Source organism: Trachemys scripta, chromosome 18 (assembly GCF_013100865.1).
Source record: "Trachemys scripta elegans isolate TJP31775 chromosome 18, CAS_Tse_1.0, whole genome shotgun sequence".
NCBI lineage: Eukaryota > Metazoa > Chordata > Testudines > Emydidae > Trachemys > Trachemys scripta.
Genome location: NC_048315.1, coordinates 18,636,832 through 18,653,854, shown reverse-complemented (window position 1 = coordinate 18,653,854; position 17,023 = coordinate 18,636,832). Strand labels below are relative to the sequence as shown.

The window sequence follows — 17,023 nt, the reverse complement described above, 5'->3', positions numbered from 1 at the left end:
ATAGGGGAGGAAAATAAAATGATTTTTGATTAATAATACATATAGCGCTTTTCATCCATAGATCTCAAAGCACTTTACAAAAGAGGTCAGTATCACTATCCCCTTTTTACTGATGGGGAAACTGAGGTACAGAGAGGCAGTGACTTGGCCAAGGTCACCCCAATGATAGAGCCAAGAATGGAACCCAGCTCTCCCACGCTAATGTTTATTTTCATTATTTAAAGTAATTTGGCGTTATATTTTAAGTTGTTTGGTACTTTTTGAAAATCTTGTATTATACAGAATTTTTACAGGCTCTTTCATTTGTTTGATTGTATGTATGACATGGAGGAAGACATGTTAGTGCTTGGCTAGAGGGACCACAGAAAGTGCCATGGAGACTGCAAGGCCTAGCATTATAGTAAATTAAACTGAATGCTGTGTTTTACACTTGTTATGTCTGTATAAGTTAAACTGTGGAAGATCAGATATAAGCAGCCTGTCTTGTTAGGGGATGAACAAATACTCACTGAAGTCAAAGGAAAGACTTTCCATTGATTTCAATGGACATAAGATCAGGCCTTAGACCAAGTGACACCTTTTCTTCCTCTCTCCATATCTTTCTTACGATCTCCATGAAATCCTCACAATTAGAACCTATGGAACTCAAGTATAGGGAGTGCTTTTAAAACCCAGTATACATGGGCTGTAATATAAGCAAGAGAGATGATTTAAAGAACTCACTTGCTTAAAAGGAAAGCGAAGAAACAAATGGAACCTCCATCTGCATGTCAAAAATCTTTATGAATATATTTATTTATTGTATTTACAATGAATCACTTTGCTACATAACACTGTTGATTTCTTAGCAACCCCGCTAAAGGCATTAGTCCATATTACTAATGACATTTCAGTTTAAATAAGGAAGCTGTTTTGGATTTAAGTGCAAAAATGCATCTGAAACCAATTACTTTTTTTGGTATTTTTATAATTTAAATATGGTCAAAATGTTTTTCCATTTCTAAACTACCAAGTTCCTGCCAAGAGCAATTTTTTTCATTTTACAGCAGAGTTCTAAAACCCTTGAAATTAGGGATTTTAAGATGGAAACTCTGACAGACCCTGGACTGCAGCATTGCTAGTGGGGACTGCAATCTTTTTTATCATATTTATCACATTATTCTGTCAGATTTTCCCCTAACTCTAATTTATTTAAATTAATCAGCATTATAATTTCACTTTGAGCTAACACTGAGATGACACACTTTCCCTCTAGATCACTGTTCTCACTTTTAAAAGATTGCAAAATGGTAATATTTTAAAATGACTAGAGAATATTGCATAGAATTCTGTAGTGTTCATTAACCCCTTCTCTGTAGCGTCCCCACATGAAAGTTATGTTAAAAATGAATGCAAAAACCTCTTACCTAATGAGAAAGGCATGCGATTTTTACTTTTAGAGATATCTTATTCTAATAAAGCTGTTTATTATTGAACAGCTCGTGAACAGTTGATATGGACAGAGCACACCAATGCAAGGCTCCTTTAAGGAGTGACTCTACCCACAAAGAGTATTTATAAATTTTGCAGGAGTGCAAGCTAAACTAAAATGATCAAGTTCCATGGCATTCAATAGCTACTTTAACAAAACCCTTTTTCTTTTGTTATCAGTAAGAAAATCTTGTGATTCCACGGATAAAGAAAATCATATTTATAAAAATGGAACAATTATAATCAACAGGCATGCTTCATCCGCTCTCCATTAACACAATAATAAAAGAGACCATCACACTTAGTTAAATCTCAATATTGTCCTCTCCTTTTTGCACTACCCATCCAGAGATAAAAATGACAGAATTTTACCATCAGTATAAAAATATTTGTTAAAACAGCCTGAGGCCTATCTCTCCATTGCTTTAGACAAAGTCTGAACTATAAACAGAAACAAGGGTTTTTAAAAAATGCTTTTAAAGAACATAAAATGGGAAACAGTCTGCAGAAAACCTGTAATGCTAGAGACCTATATGCGCTTTTATCTATCTGGAAAAGTACTGAACAGCATGCCTTCCGCAAGTGCTCCATTTTCAGTCTTCTTAACTCTATAATACAACTGTGCATAGAGAACAGCCCCACATGTTGAACATGTGGCATCTTATACAGCCTTTCACCTTTGTTACTCTCAACTAATCAATGACTGGAAAGCATTGAAGAGTCCAACTCTTTGTACATTACTTCTCCAGTAGCTCTTTATCAAGTAATGAAGACTAGGAGTGTAATACTAATTTTTAACAACATTAATTTTAAACAACAGACTTCATTACCATGAAGAAATATAGCTAAAAATCATTCACCACAGATGCAATTTAACCCTTTTTCAACCCGGGAGGTCTTGCCAATTTGGAAAACTAGTAAGGAAAAAATCTCCAAACAGGAGAGTAAGGTAAGATATCTGTCAAAGAATTGTAACGTGATTCCTAACTGGAAGTCTGGAGTTATCCCAATGGCATTCTAATAGTTTTATGTACTTTCTACCTATGATATTATGCATGAAATGACAAAAGGAACTAACGCATTAATAAAGTGCCAAAATATCGGGGAATACCAAGAGCATTTTATCTGACTAATTTTATAATAAATACTGATGACAACCCTTGGCAGAATGGGGTGATTTATGAATTATGAATGCTGTCTTCATTCAACAAAATTCTATGCATTGTAAGTGGTATAATGGAGTTTACAATTAACTGTTAGTGTTATAAAGGAAACACATCCTCTACAGGAGAGCTACAAATATGCTTTTTTGAAAATTGACATAGCATTAACAAAAATAAGCAGACACTTTTGAGTGTTTGGCTCCTCTAATGTAATTAGCAGAAACCTGAAAACTACAAACGAAAGAACAAAATGGATACTTTTGAAGGCACTTAAGTATTGCTTATCAAGAAGAGAGATTAACCCTTACTGCTGCATTTGGATTCATCCTGTTAATAAAATTTTGCTTTCAGTGACAGCTCTCAGTAAGCATTATTGAATGCAATAAAGAGAGACACTTATTCAACAACAGGTCTGGGGACCTTAATTAAGCAAAATAATAAATGGGGGGAGGTGGGGAGAGAGGGAAACAACAACCTACAAGCAAGCAAAATTTAACCACTTGACTGCATCAAGCACCCAGATCTCAACCTGATAGAAATAGAGGGTGGCAACGCATGGCAAATATATTGTTCTAAAGTAAACAAAGAAAACTGATTTAGAATGTAAGACAATATCTGGATTTGTCTAATTAAAAGTTCTGTCTCTTGGCTGAACTAAATATGTTTATATTTTGTTGTTACTCATGTTCAGGTACATATATTTGAATGGGACACACATTCATAAATGGAGATGTGTTTTATAAACCAAATCAAAACATTTGCTTTTAAGGAGACACTGCGGTGAAGAGAAGATTTCTAATGGTAATGTTTTGATTTACCATGTCGTTTGCTGGAAGTTTTCTCAGCCAAACGTTATGTCCCTATAAGTAGGGGTCACAGTGATTCTAGATGGTGTGATCACATGTTCCAAATTTTCTCTTCAGCTCACCACAGAAAGGGCTAGTTGCTGTCTCTGTTTATCAAATTTGAGTCGTGCACCACAAGCTAAGTCTCTGGTTACCCAAGCAGGTAATTTGAAACGACTGTAACAGTAAAAACAGGTAAATAAATCTCTGCCTTTCAGCCTCCTAGAGCCTTCTTTTCGTATTCATGAAAAGGCTAATAGTGTAGTGACGCTTAATTTGTGAAAACCTGAACTAAGTGCTGCTGTTGCACATTGAGACTGTAAATGAAATACATCATTTCTAAAACATCATGCAAGAAATGTGGGTTCACATCGTACAGTCAAAGTCCTACTAGTTAATTAATACAAGCACACTGAGGTGTAATATTGGGAGCATACCTTTAAAATTGGAACTCCTCTCCCCACCCCCCCAAAATCAAAAAAGTAATATTAATTAAACTTAAGAAGTAATGAATGCACCATTAAAGTGTCATCAAAAGATGCTGACCTAAGACAAAGGTTTCAATGATACACAATACGGTCAAAAAGTCTTCAATCAATAATATACAGTATGACAACTACATCTTGTAAATTATACCCAATACTGCCGGCAGTCTATCCCTCTAAAGAATATTTGCCCCCTTTCATCCCTTCCTAACAATCAGATAATAAAATACAGCACCTATAAATAAGCAAAAAAAAATATATATATATATACCGAAATCATCTATTGTTAGTTTTAAAGATATGGCAATAAAGGAGTCTAAATTAGCAAACTTGTAGAAGCCATAACTGATAAAACAGCTTATTGAAAAAAGGTGGCAGTAATGCACTCTATGTGTGCACAAGTACGTAAGAAAATACACAGACGTATAAAATTGCACGCACACACTCACGCACACACATCCTTCCACACACCTCTATGCTCACGCATATACATATAGACAACAGGAGGAGTTAGAGACAAGTCAGAATTTGATTTGTACTTTGATCAGTTTTATGCTGTGCATAAAATAATCTGAAGAGGCTAAATTTCCAATAGTCTGGACTGGGATTCAAGAGCATGAATATTTTGGTTTGGAGTTTGGGCTATTTACATCTTGGTCACAGCCCATCTGATACCTGCAATGTATTCTTTTTCTACACAAAAATAAACTTCCCACAAACTAAAACATTTAAATCAGTGCTTATGGTGGGAAGAGAGTCAGTAATCTCTTCATCTGAGGCAGGCCCCAATTCCTTCTTAGTGGTGTGTGTTATCAGTTACACATGTAAATGAAACTTTAACTGATTTCAGGTTAGCTGAATGCTTCAGGTTGTAAAATATGTCCCCAGAGCTGCAGGCTGAAATGTTACTGGGCAACTTTTTTTCATTTCTCTTTCTTAAACAAAAAGGTACTAGATATACTACAATTCAAATGAAATGATCAAGTACATGCTATTCTAAGTTGTCTCCTAAACCTCCTGGATATGAGGTCTGATCAGCGTGCTCTGTGGTTAGAGGTTAAAAAGCAGATTATAAAATACCTAGATTCAGATTTTTTTTGTCCTGATTTGGCCTAAAATGGAGTGTATTAAACAAATTCTGGTCTGCAAAAGACCAGAATCAGTTAAAGCTATGAAACAATGTGCACTACGTGTCAATATTCTATTTCACTTACAAGAAAACACTAAGTCAGCTACCACAAATTAAGATATTTTCCTGATGTGACTTTTTTTGTTTTGTTAAAAAATATGTGGAGTAAATGTGTTTTTTTTTTTTAATTCAAAGTTTCAAACAACACGATTCTTTTCTTTTCTTGAAAATATTTAGGAATCCAAACTAGTGTGTTTAGAGTCGGTTGACTGTGCAATCTCTTAGTGGCAACTGAACAGCTACAAAAAACTTTTTATTTTTCCTTTTTGAAAAATCTCCCCTTTTTTCCTGGTTTAAGAAGATAATAGTGTATTATCGCTCTGTAGCCATTAGATGGCAGATAAAAAGCCCCCTTTAAATATGTGGGTTTGATTTTTTTTTTATGTTTTTGTTTTTTTTAAAGCCCACACCAAAGAGGAGGGCACAAGGCAAAGCTGTATGAGTTATTCCAGAAATTGTGGAAATCACTTAGGGCATTAATAAAAACACTTCAGGGTACAAAAAAGCTTGACCACACATTTCAGTTTTCTTCCTTGAAAACACAAACATAAATTGGGCTTAACGCTCCTTTTGTTTTCTATATGCACCTTGGCCTATGGCGTTTTTGCCCTGTGGCCTGCAGGGCGGTAAGTGCGCAACACAATAAAACCAGTAGAGGTCCAGTTTAACTTTCCCAGCTCTCTAGAGTTGGGTGAGTTTAATCTCAAAACTCCCATTCAACGGGCTCTTCTCGACTAGCGGCCTTCTCTAAACGGTGTATTATGTTGTTCAAGTTTGCTGCTTTCTTTTTCCTCAAGGTGTTGTCCCGCGTGTTCTTGGAGCTTGCTGCCTCGGAAAAGCTGAATAAACTCTGAATAGAGTTGGCTTTCTGTGAGCCTGCAGCCAATGTGGAACTTGTACTTGGCACACTCAACATTTTCTCTGAACTTTCTTTTGACTTGAAGGAGCTCTCCCCTGTAAGGACTGAGGTGGAGGCAGCTGAGGTAGAGGCATCCTCTTCTGTAGCAGAGTTTGGCATTGTCTCCAGAGTTTCTCCTGAACTTTGAGACCCTGGTGGAGAACTCTGACGTGGTGCTTTGAGCCTACCCTCATCATCAGTATCCTCCAAACTCTCCATTCCCAAATGGAATGACTCTGTTTTCTCTGATGATCTGACATCTTGTGGTACCTCTTCCCCCGCTTCAAAAGCTGACTCTGCTTGCCCTCCCTGAGACTTTGTGGTTGCATTGCTGTACTCGTCCGCCTCCAGACCACTTTGCTTCCCTTCGGGTGGGCCTTCTGTGTCCACACCATCACAACTGTCTCCCTCAGAGCTGTGAACTGCCCTGCTGCTTCTGGCTGAAGGAGAGTCACTTGACCCAGCCTGGCTCTGGCTTCCTGCTTGGATTTCTTCAATGAACAGCTCTCGACGGATGCGAGATCTAGAAGACATGAAAACAGAATGATAAGTTTGGTGCTGGCCATTCATAATAATGTATGCTTTCTCGAGGAACTGACAAAGAAAATAAAAACACATTCACAACAAGCTTTTTCCTTGGCCTGTGGACAGAAGTGCCAAATCTGAATCCTTAGAAGTGTTTACATATTCAAAGGATGAGCTGAAGAAACATGAAAGAATGTTAAATGCAGTCAAGGCTCTTCTTTAATACTTTACTGTGATATGTCATATACCTGCTTTTAAACAGCACTTTGTATTAGGCCCAATTTACAAAGTCCATATCCCTATAGAAACTCTCTCAAAGTCCAGCAGGAAGAGAAAGGGGATGTCTGGGTCTGGGTTTTGATTTGCACCCCATTTTTACTTTGGATAATACGCAATATGCCAAAATTTAAGAGATTTAAAGAGAAGTCGGTCCAATAAAAGATATTACCTCGCTCACTTTGTCTTGCTAATATCCTGGAACCAACACGGCTACAACAACACTGCATATAGAATTGTTGTAAATCGGATTCCTTCTGACTGTTACGTTCAATAATTACCTCACACTCTATGCGAACAGGGTAAATTTAATTTTCGTGCAGATAACAGAACTGTTCTAAAATGACAGAGTGTTAAATCATAAATAGATCTTCTAGTTTAGTTAAAACAATACTTGTTGCTTTAGGAGAACTTCAATCCAAGTTACATACATACTGACATTTACCATTTTTGCAGGATTGTACATGGATTATAAAGGGGATCAAGAGACGAGGTCCTAAAGATCTCCCATTCTCACTGGAATCTCACTGCTGAGAGCATGACGTTTCAGAGGGTGCCTGAAGAACCTAAAGATTCCTCTCTGCTCTGAGGGCACAGGAATTCGAAGGGATTTTTTTTTTTTATATATAATTAGAGGGGAAACAATTTATCAACACCAATAACATTCTGATTTCTACTCCTAAAAATTAGCCACGACTTGCCTAAAATTAAACAAAAAACAGAAAAAAGTATTACTACAAACAGGAAACCCTGATCAAAAATAAGAATAGAATTCTGAATCAACTTTAGGACAGAGCAGCTTTCTGACTGGTTTTCAGTCTATGAGCCCAGTGTGACTTCCACCTTATTTTTGATTTATAAATTGCATTTCAGAACATTAATAGCCACATGACAAGCAGTGCACTCCTAGGGAATTAATGCACTCCACATATGGGTAAAAGTCACCTAATGTTCAACTTTGTGCTTCCTACAACATGAAGTGTGTAAAAATCACCCAGCAATATACATGTCATTTTATTTGAGCTTCCCATAAGGAGTTTCCCAATGTCCTGGATCTCACAGGGAAATGAAATGATGTGTGGCCTGGGGTTTTACTTAGCCTTGATAACTAAATCAATTATATAATCGTAATTCGACTGTGATTAATATAATTGTTTATGACCTCAGTGCATTCTACTGCAAGATATGCCCCGTGTTCCTAGATAACAAGAAGAAAGAATCTCAGCACAGGAATAGTGTAGACACAGTAACAATTTAGAGAAAACTTTGTCAAAAACAAAAATACCACTGGTTTTAATGAAGAAGCGCTGCCTTGTCTTTCAAGTCACAGATGAAAAACCCTCTTCATGTTTGCGGCAAGTTTTCAATAGAACCTTAAACTTCTTGCAGGAACTAATGTACACTGGGAAGAACACAGACTAGCAACAGAACACTGCTGGAATGTCTGCTTTGTGTTTGAAGCTAATGACATTATTGACTTGCTTCAGAGACAGTAGAGTACTTTGGCAGTAATTGCTGACACGGATTTTTTCAGGGATTACGGGTCTATAAATTCCCCTCAGAGAATAATATTCACCAGACCGGGGACCATAGGTAGTAATATTAATTTGCTATTAACATTACTTCCATGCATTTTGTGTTTATTACTAGGCTTTATTTACTTCTTATAAATCTCCCTTTACAGGCAGTGATCCAAAGCACACTGCTCCTGGGGTGCTCACTGAGTCAGGAGAAGGAAACGGATAACTTCGTGTCTGCCCACCTAAGAAATATGTCATTTAAAATACCACAGTTCCACTTAAGAAAGTGAATCACAGAAGGCTCATTGAACATTTGGCCACAGTTCTATTTAGTATGGGCTTGTTTGATGGATGTACAAATCCCTGGAATTGATCCCCAACACACTAGGTCTGGAAGTCAATCAAGCACTACATTAACTAGGAGACAAAGTCTGTACAATAAACAGGAACTGGTGGCAGCAGCTAGGAAATTCTGGACAGAAAGTGCCTAATCAGTGGAAGATGAAGACCACTACATTAACCACACCCTGAAGACATTCTTCAGTGTTATTCAAAATATGAGGCTATCCTGGGGATTGTGTTGGAGTTCACTATACATGTTTTTGCACAATTTCCAGTATCATATATAGACATTTAATACAGTGATGTTTCCTGCAACTTTTATAAATTAAGGTGAATGGAGTTTAATAATTTAATAGCACTGGACTGATATTCAAGAGAACAGGGTTTAATTCTTACCTCTACCACAGGCTCGCTAGGTGACCTTGAACAAGTCACTTAATCTCTGTGCCTCAATTTCCCATGTGTAAAATGGGCTTAATACTACTTCCTTTCTTCCACCCTTTGTCTGTCCCACTATTTAGAATGTAAGTCATTTGAGGCAGGGACCATCTCTTAACATGTATTTGTTACAGCATCTAACACATTGGGGTCCCAATTTCAAAAGGGGCCTCTGGGAGCTTCTGTAATGCAAATAAATACATAAGAATAATATACATCTGAGTGTATGTGCCGAGTCTTGAGTTCTGGAAACAAACAGAAAGGTGTAGATGTGTTTGTGGATACAATGAAATCTTTTCTGAATATTTATATTTCAAAATTAAATTCTCTTTCTCTCAGGTATTTCCACAGTGCCTCTTGCTGTGACATACATGTGCCAACACACGTTCTTTACACAAAGATGGATGTGAGGGCATATTCTAATGCAACAACAGTTTGTGGAATGTGTGGCATAAGCCATATACCCGAAGGATAAGCATTGCAGTAACACGATTCCTGAGACCCCGAATCCATGACAGCAAGACATTATGAAAAAGGTATCAAATTCAAGAGGAACAGTACACGACGGCTTGTAATGGGTCAGACAGCAGTTGTATGGGAGATATAAAACCCACAATGCAAGCTAAATTTGAAAATGGGCTCTTGATACCTTTAAAATACGAGAAACACCACATTCTTATCTTTCAAGATTCCTTATAGTTAGAAAGGGAACCCTCTTCAATTCCATGAATACATTTCTTGTACCATCTTGTATATATTAATAAATAATACAAATAATAAAGATATCTAACATTCACAGAGCACCTTTCTGCTGAGGCTCTAAAACACTTCACAGACATTACCTCAGTTCACAAAACCCTTGTTAATATTCTTGTTTTTCAGATGGTGAAACTGAGGCATAGAGTAGTAGTCCATGGCTTGATTTTCAGAGGTGCTGAGCACTCAAAATATCCCACTGACTTCAATCAGGCCATAAACGACTTGCTCACAGTCAAACAACAAATCAGTAGTGCTGACTAGAATCCGAACTCCTGATTCCATGCCCCGTGTTCCAACCATTAGACTATGTTGCTGCCTCACTTGTACATATTTTATTTTGTCTGTAACTGCAGGACTATTCTGAATTAATGTATAGCGTGGTGTGGCTAAATGTGCTGATCGATCATGACTTGTCGTGCTTTCTCACAATGTGCCTAACAGAAGACCTCATGATAATGAGGAAGATAACACATGTCACCAGTGTACTCTCATTCATCTGTATAAGTGAGAACAGCACATTTTGCTGTCAGGCTGAAGGGAACATATTTACATAGGCATTACTCCAACTTGTGTATAATTGCTATAAGTGAGAAAGGGAATAGATGTCTGTATTTGGAGAACTTTAAACTAAGATGCGGTATTTGCAGTGCACACAAATCAAATTTGACTACATTTAAGTACAAGTCAATGTGACAGAGTAGAAATGTTACCACCTACTGGTGACTATAGTTATTTTCCTTTGCCTACTACTGTATGTTCTATTTCTTAGCTCTGTTATTAACAAGGAGTCTTTTTTGTGTTCACAATGGCCTCGGAAGTGGCAGAGAGGAGCTCAGAGGGAGAAATCTTTTAAAATGTGAATTGTTGTTAAGGTTTTTCAAACTGTCCTATGATAATCAGGGACTGTTGATTCAGAAAGCAAGGGATTCAGGCTTGTATGTTTTCTTCTACCTCTCAAATTATAACTGTTATATTGATCAGTGCCAATTTCTGGGACAAAAATGTGTTAAGATGGTGAGGATTCCTGATCAATTCCTTTCAGACAAAAACTGAGTGTGTTTATCCAACTCCTTCTACTTCTCAGTGGTCAAGCTGTTCAAGCACTGAGTCTTCAGTGGTCAGAAACTACTCAATGCACCAATTTGTTCCCTTTAAAAAGAACCACAAAGGATTAAACTGAGACTCTAATCTCATTTCATTTCAGGATGACTCTTGGCATCAAGGATTTATCATAATAGTGTAATAAATTTGCAGCCAATTCAGACATCATGGTTGTCACTAGGCTGTACACCATGGCCATTTGGAACTTCATGGAGACACAACACATTGTCCTGGTCCCAAATCACAGGTCTCTATACCTTGAGCTAAAGGAAAATCTCCTTTAATTTTCAGCACTGTAGGCTAACCTATGACAAAAGAATAGTTCTGATTCCATCCAATAGAGGGCAGTAGTGTACACACTATCTGGTAGACTACTATATGAATTATAAATATCCATAACAGTGAACCCTTTTAGTTTAAAGTCCCACTCTGACATATCAAATCAAAATGCAGGATTTCACACAGACAAGAACTATTTAAGTCAATATGTGGGGGAGGGATAGCTCAGTGGTTTGAGCATTGGCCTGCTAAACCCAAGGTTGTGAGTTCAATCCTTGAGGGGGGCCATTTAGGGATCTGGGACAAAAATCTGTCTGGGGATTGGTCCTGCTTTGAGTAGGGGTTGGACTAGATGACCTCCTGAGGTCCCTTCCAACCCTGGTATTCTATGATTCTATTTTTATTCCCCAGGAATTATTTTAAAACTGGCATATTCTGTTTGCACTATCATTATTACTATAAACTCCTTGCTAATGAGACAGTCCCTTCTGTATCACTGCCCAGCACTAGTTAAGACAGATAGAAATAAACAGCCTTTTAGGGCTAGAGTATATATTGTGCTCACTGGAGATACTGTGTGGGACATGTACTGTACCTGTAATTGTGGAACCAGTTGATCACTGTGCTGGTTTTCAAGTTGAGTTGTGTAGCGAGTTCCTCAATGGTTTTTGGCGATGGGTATGGCTTTTGCTGATATGCTCGTTTTAGAGCTTCTTTCTCTTCTGGTGCCAACACTACTCGTGGTTTCTTTAGCTGATGCTGTGGCTGTGGGCTGGCTCCCTGGCTATAGTCTATTCCAACTGAAGAGGGCTCACAAGGTTGACTATCACTAACTGAGCTGTGCCGTCGTTTCATGTAGGCTGAAAGAGAAATACAGAAACGTGTAAACATAAAGTCACCAAATACAAAAACTGCAGAGTAAATGCAAAGATCCCAAATTGTGAGCGTGGGGGGTTGGGGGAGAGGGGTGCATGCTGGGAAGGACAGAGCAGGAAGGAGCAGGAAATGAATTCTGGTGTGGATCTGAAAAGAGACCGTAAGAGAAGGCAGAGGTGGCAGGGAAGAGAGCACAAACTGACCATAAACCTTTCTAAGTTTTCCACCCCATTGGTGAACATGTAAGATAAATAATGGACTTAAGTTAAGTGTGGTGCATAGTTCTAATGTTACTCAACAAAAGTCTGCGTATTTTAGGAGTACGACATTTTCACATATACATTCTGTTAGGACAGTTATGCTGCATTGCAACTGAAATACTCTGTGTTTCTTGGTATTTAAAGCTTCCTACTGGATTAAATTTAAACTACAGTAGTTGATAAAAGCTGAAATCACAACCATGTTCCAACACAAGATGGCGCTTGGAACCTGTGGAATCCTGAAATTTTGCCTCAGCCCTAAGGAACAGTTCAGAGGTTTGCTGCTTATTCCTACAGATCTGGTCTTAGATGCATACACTGGAGACAAATTATAAAAAAGAAAAAACCTACATCCCCTTCCTTTAAGCAAGATTCTTTTACAATACGATTTGATGGGTACTGCTGCTGTGTGCAGGTAGCTCAGTTAGGTCAGTGATGGGAATATGAGCAATTCCATTAGGCGCCTTCATCCTCACGGGGAGAGGGGTGGTGGTGAACCATCCTGTTAAGTTCATTGAGGAAAGAAATTTGGCTAATGATGTCATTGCCTTGATTGACTTGCACTGGGTGGAGGGAGATGGGATCAGAGTCATGCAAGAGCATTGTCGAGGAGGCCTTTCCCTTGCAGTGAGAAAAAAGCACTTCCAGATGAACTTGATCAATACAGTGTTGCAGTGGCCTGATAAATACCTTTTAAATATATATATATATCAATCTTTCGGAGCATAGACTCATGCCATAGAAATTTGGAAGGTTGTGAAGTGGGTCACCTGAGCCAGCAACAAAGTCTGGAATAGGATGCATAGATGATATATAAAAAAAAGACAGGCCAGCTTGAGCTACAACTCAAGTTTTCTGGGGATAGAGCTCACCCTCCTTATAGTGCCAGGGAGCTGCTTTAATAGAGTACCCTTTTCCTCTGCAGGACTGCCTGGGCCTTTAGTGTCCAGCTCTGCTTTGTCATTTCGCCTTCTACACTGGTGGTGGATCTACTGGGACTGTTACACAGTCACAGGAGTATCAAAGTGAATGTTGAACATATTGTTTAACCTTCCTGGGTACCTGAATGGCCAACACTTTATTTTTCCCCGAATATGACGTCTTGCCTGTTGGATTGCCTACTGTGCAAGATCGCTGGTATGGAACAGAGTGTAAGAAGCTCACGATCCATCACTCTGCTGTGTCATATATAGTCCTGCACCCATTTAAGAAAGTTATATGCAGTGTAGTTGTAGCCATGTCAGTCCTAGGATAGTAGAGAGACAAGATAGGTGAGGGAATATCTTTTACTGGACCAACTTCTGTTGGTGAGAGAGACGTTTTCGAGCCACACAAAGCTCTTCTTCAGGACCTGAGACTGGCTCAGAAGCTCGTCTCACTCACCAACAGAAGTTGATCCAATAAAAGATATTACCTCACCCACATTGTTTATATAAGAAAGTTATTTTTAAAGGTTATTCCAATCAACCAAAGCTATATAGGATGTTTCAACCTGTGGGGAAAATGGGAAGCAGTTAGTGGTAAACAACATATGGGGCTCTACCTCTGCAGACCATGAGGTGCAGCTAAATGCTACAATTTGTAATGCTGGCAATTAATATGAAGAAAATGATATTATCTTACATTTACATAAGAACGGCTGTACCGGGTCAGACCAAAGGTCCATCTAGCCCAATATCCTGTCTACCAACAGTGGCCAATGCCAGGTGCCCCAGAGGGAGTGGACCAACAGGCAATGATCAAGTGATCTCTCTCCTGCCATCCATCTCCATCCTATGACAAACAGAGACTAGGGACACCATTTATAAACGGTCTTTGGAGCCTTTTGAGATTAAAGTGTTTTACAAACTTCTATTGATACGCAAACTAGACACAGGGCTCCCTTCATTCACCACTGTAACAGCCAAAAGAAGGGTGAAGAATGGTATCTGCTCATTAGAACACTGCAACACTACACAGAAATTTAGGAGACGACATGAAGGAGAAGAGCACATCTAATTAAAAATGTAAAAAATTTGTGCTATATCCAACTGAAGCTGACAGAATTTGGTCAGGTCACTGGGCTTAACACCCTCCTCTTATGCAAAAAGATCTTTAATGAGTGGTCAGATTCTCTTATCCCACAACCAAAAGATGGCACCTCCAGCAACACAGAGTTTTCAATCTTCATTCTGGGACAACAGCTCAGGCCAAACTCAAGAGGATGAGCACCACTTCCTGGAGAACTAGACTTTCCTGGGAGGTGTTCCATCCACGTGCAGACCTGCCCTCACTCTCAATGCTGTCACTATGAAGCAACAACTGCTAAGTCTATCTTTCATGAGACAGGACTAAAGAAACAATGATGACTTACAGGGAGCCCCACTGCAAAAAACCCTTAACATCCACCAGTTGGTATTTTTTCATCCAGAACAGGTTATCAGACCATCGCTCCACTGGTTCAAGGTCACATATTATGGCATCAGTCAGTGCGCTGAACCAGATTACTAGCTATGAGTGCTGCATGAAGCACTCTAGATGCTTTAAAGATGATTTGCAAATATTATTTTAAACAATCTTAATTCTAAGTGTATGTGGTGAATATACACCAGGTCAGGGGAGATTTCAGCACATTTTCAAATAAGGAGAGACTCAAATCAAAAGGCAAGTTACAAACATCCCTGAGTTTTGGAGGAGTTTGGTTTTGGATATAGTTTTGAATTTTTTCATTAACCAATACTTCATAATGACCAAAATCACTTCCTAAATCCAATCCTTGGGAAGGTTTGGACCTGGATCCTTGATATTGGGCCCAGTTCTATTCCAGGATTTTACCACCTTTTTCCTTGCTGTCTTTGTAGCCCCAGCATTGCCATGTTCCCTTGGCGAGTCTCCCCAGCATGCACTCAGCTGGAAACAGCAAGCCCACCACCCAACAGCACTAGAGCCTGCCTACTGGGGTAAAACAGAGCCCTTTTTAAATAGAATTCTTATCCTACCTGGTACTGAACAAGCTTATTCAAAATGAAATGATGGGGAAATATAGAAAATGAACATTTCTCCTGTCAGGAGGCTTCAGCACTATTCCCTGCGGAGTGCAATGTTTCCAGCAGCATGCACAGTGGTGTGCCATATGCTGCAGAAGCTAATTATTCAAAGTAAAGGAAGTGGGGGGAAGGAGTCTGATCTTGGTGGGTCTGAAGACCCCTCCTAAAAGTTGATTTAACATGTTAGAAGTCTGCTGAACTGTTTATATAGGGCTTTCATAGCATAAGTTTCAAACTGATGGGGGTGGGGGGTGGGGTATGCGCATCTCACCTTTACCATAACTATCAATTTATTCCTCTGATAAAATGTGGGAGAGGAATAATTGGTTGTAATGTTTCATTGGCAACAGAAAACATTGCAATGTTCTTTCACTGACACTATCTGAATGGAAAGTTCCATTGTTGATGTGGCTCCAGGGTAATTTAAACGGTTGAACAACAGGACCCGTAGCTGCAAGAGAGAACTCTTGAGTGAATACAGGGCTGAATTCACTCCCAGAGCTCTGCTACCAGGACAGCACTTACACAGTTCAGAAGCTCAGCTGAGGCCCTCAAACAATTTACAGCCTTATCTTTATTCAGGGACCTTTCCTATAGCAGATGTATTGCGTCGGACTTTGATCAAAATCCAGTTTAGAAACTCGTTTCCAAAGGAGGCTGTCAATGTTACTTTTTAATTTTTGTTTGTTTGTTTTATTCAACGTTGTACAAGATAATCTCTTAGGAATGTTACAAATCTAACTATTTGGCCCATTTATTTTTGCTGTTTCTAATGCAGCAGAAACCATCTCAGCTCCCTTTAGTTTACAGTGCTAAGTGGGAAACCTGAGAGGATTCTGCTCCCAGTGGAAGACCTCATGCAATTTCTGATGAGATATTGCATTGTGCTGTACTACCAGAAGTTACTGTAGCAGGGATGTGTTTCTCTTATTCACTTTCAACAGGAGACTACTAGCTCTCCTGTAAGCCCCTTAACTGCAATTTTCAGTCTAACCACAAAAATTCTTCATGACATGTTAGTGTTACTGTGAAATCAGTCAACAGTAGCACTTTAATGCAGAGGTGCACTATCATCACCCAGGATAACTAGCTGGAATGTACACAATTCTGCACTCAGCTAACTGCTGCTAGAAGTCAGCATCTGGAACTTGTGTGTTGTAGAATCATGTGATCGTACTAAAGTGGCTATTTTTGTAATTGCTATTTCTCAGCAATGGATTCAAAATAAAGAAAAGGATCTGAAATCCACAGGACATGTTCCACAATAAAATTGTATATAACAATTTAGAGACCTAATAGAGAAATGTTTTTGATCTAAGCAGATGAGGGGAGCTCACTTGAACAAAACCAGAACCACAAAGGATACTAAATTAAATGATACAAATGCATCTCATAGAATCATTTTAAATCACTACATTTATCTTTCCTCCTGGTGATCACCAGTGTTAGACCAGCAAGAAGTTCCCTCAGGAATCACTGTTTACTCCCTCCATCCCAACGTCTCTGACTGGTTGTGGCCCTAGTAATGAATATCCTGAGCCAGTTGCCATTCTCACGGTTCTCATTTGGTA

General features: G+C 38.8%; 1 protein-coding gene across 8 annotated transcripts in view; it reads right to left on the bottom strand.

Annotated features, from left to right (window-relative positions):
- The window catches only part of CUX1 (cut like homeobox 1), a 398,007-nt gene that overhangs the window by 62,202 nt on the left and 318,782 nt on the right, over positions 1 to 17,023 (bottom strand). For 6 of the 8 annotated variants that reach the window (XM_034752645.1, XM_034752648.1, XM_034752647.1 and 3 more), the window contains 2 exons: positions 11,886 to 12,150; positions 136 to 6,573 (listed from right to left, as the gene is read on the bottom strand). The exons of the other annotated variants lie outside the window; for them this stretch is intronic. In XM_034752645.1, the coding sequence (XP_034608536.1) occupies positions 5,856 to 6,573; positions 11,886 to 12,150 (983 nt within the window). In that variant the 3' untranslated portion in view covers positions 136 to 5,855. Of the gene's footprint in view, positions 1 to 135; positions 6,574 to 11,885; positions 12,151 to 17,023 lie in introns of those variants that run through there. 8 annotated transcript variants of the gene reach the window in all.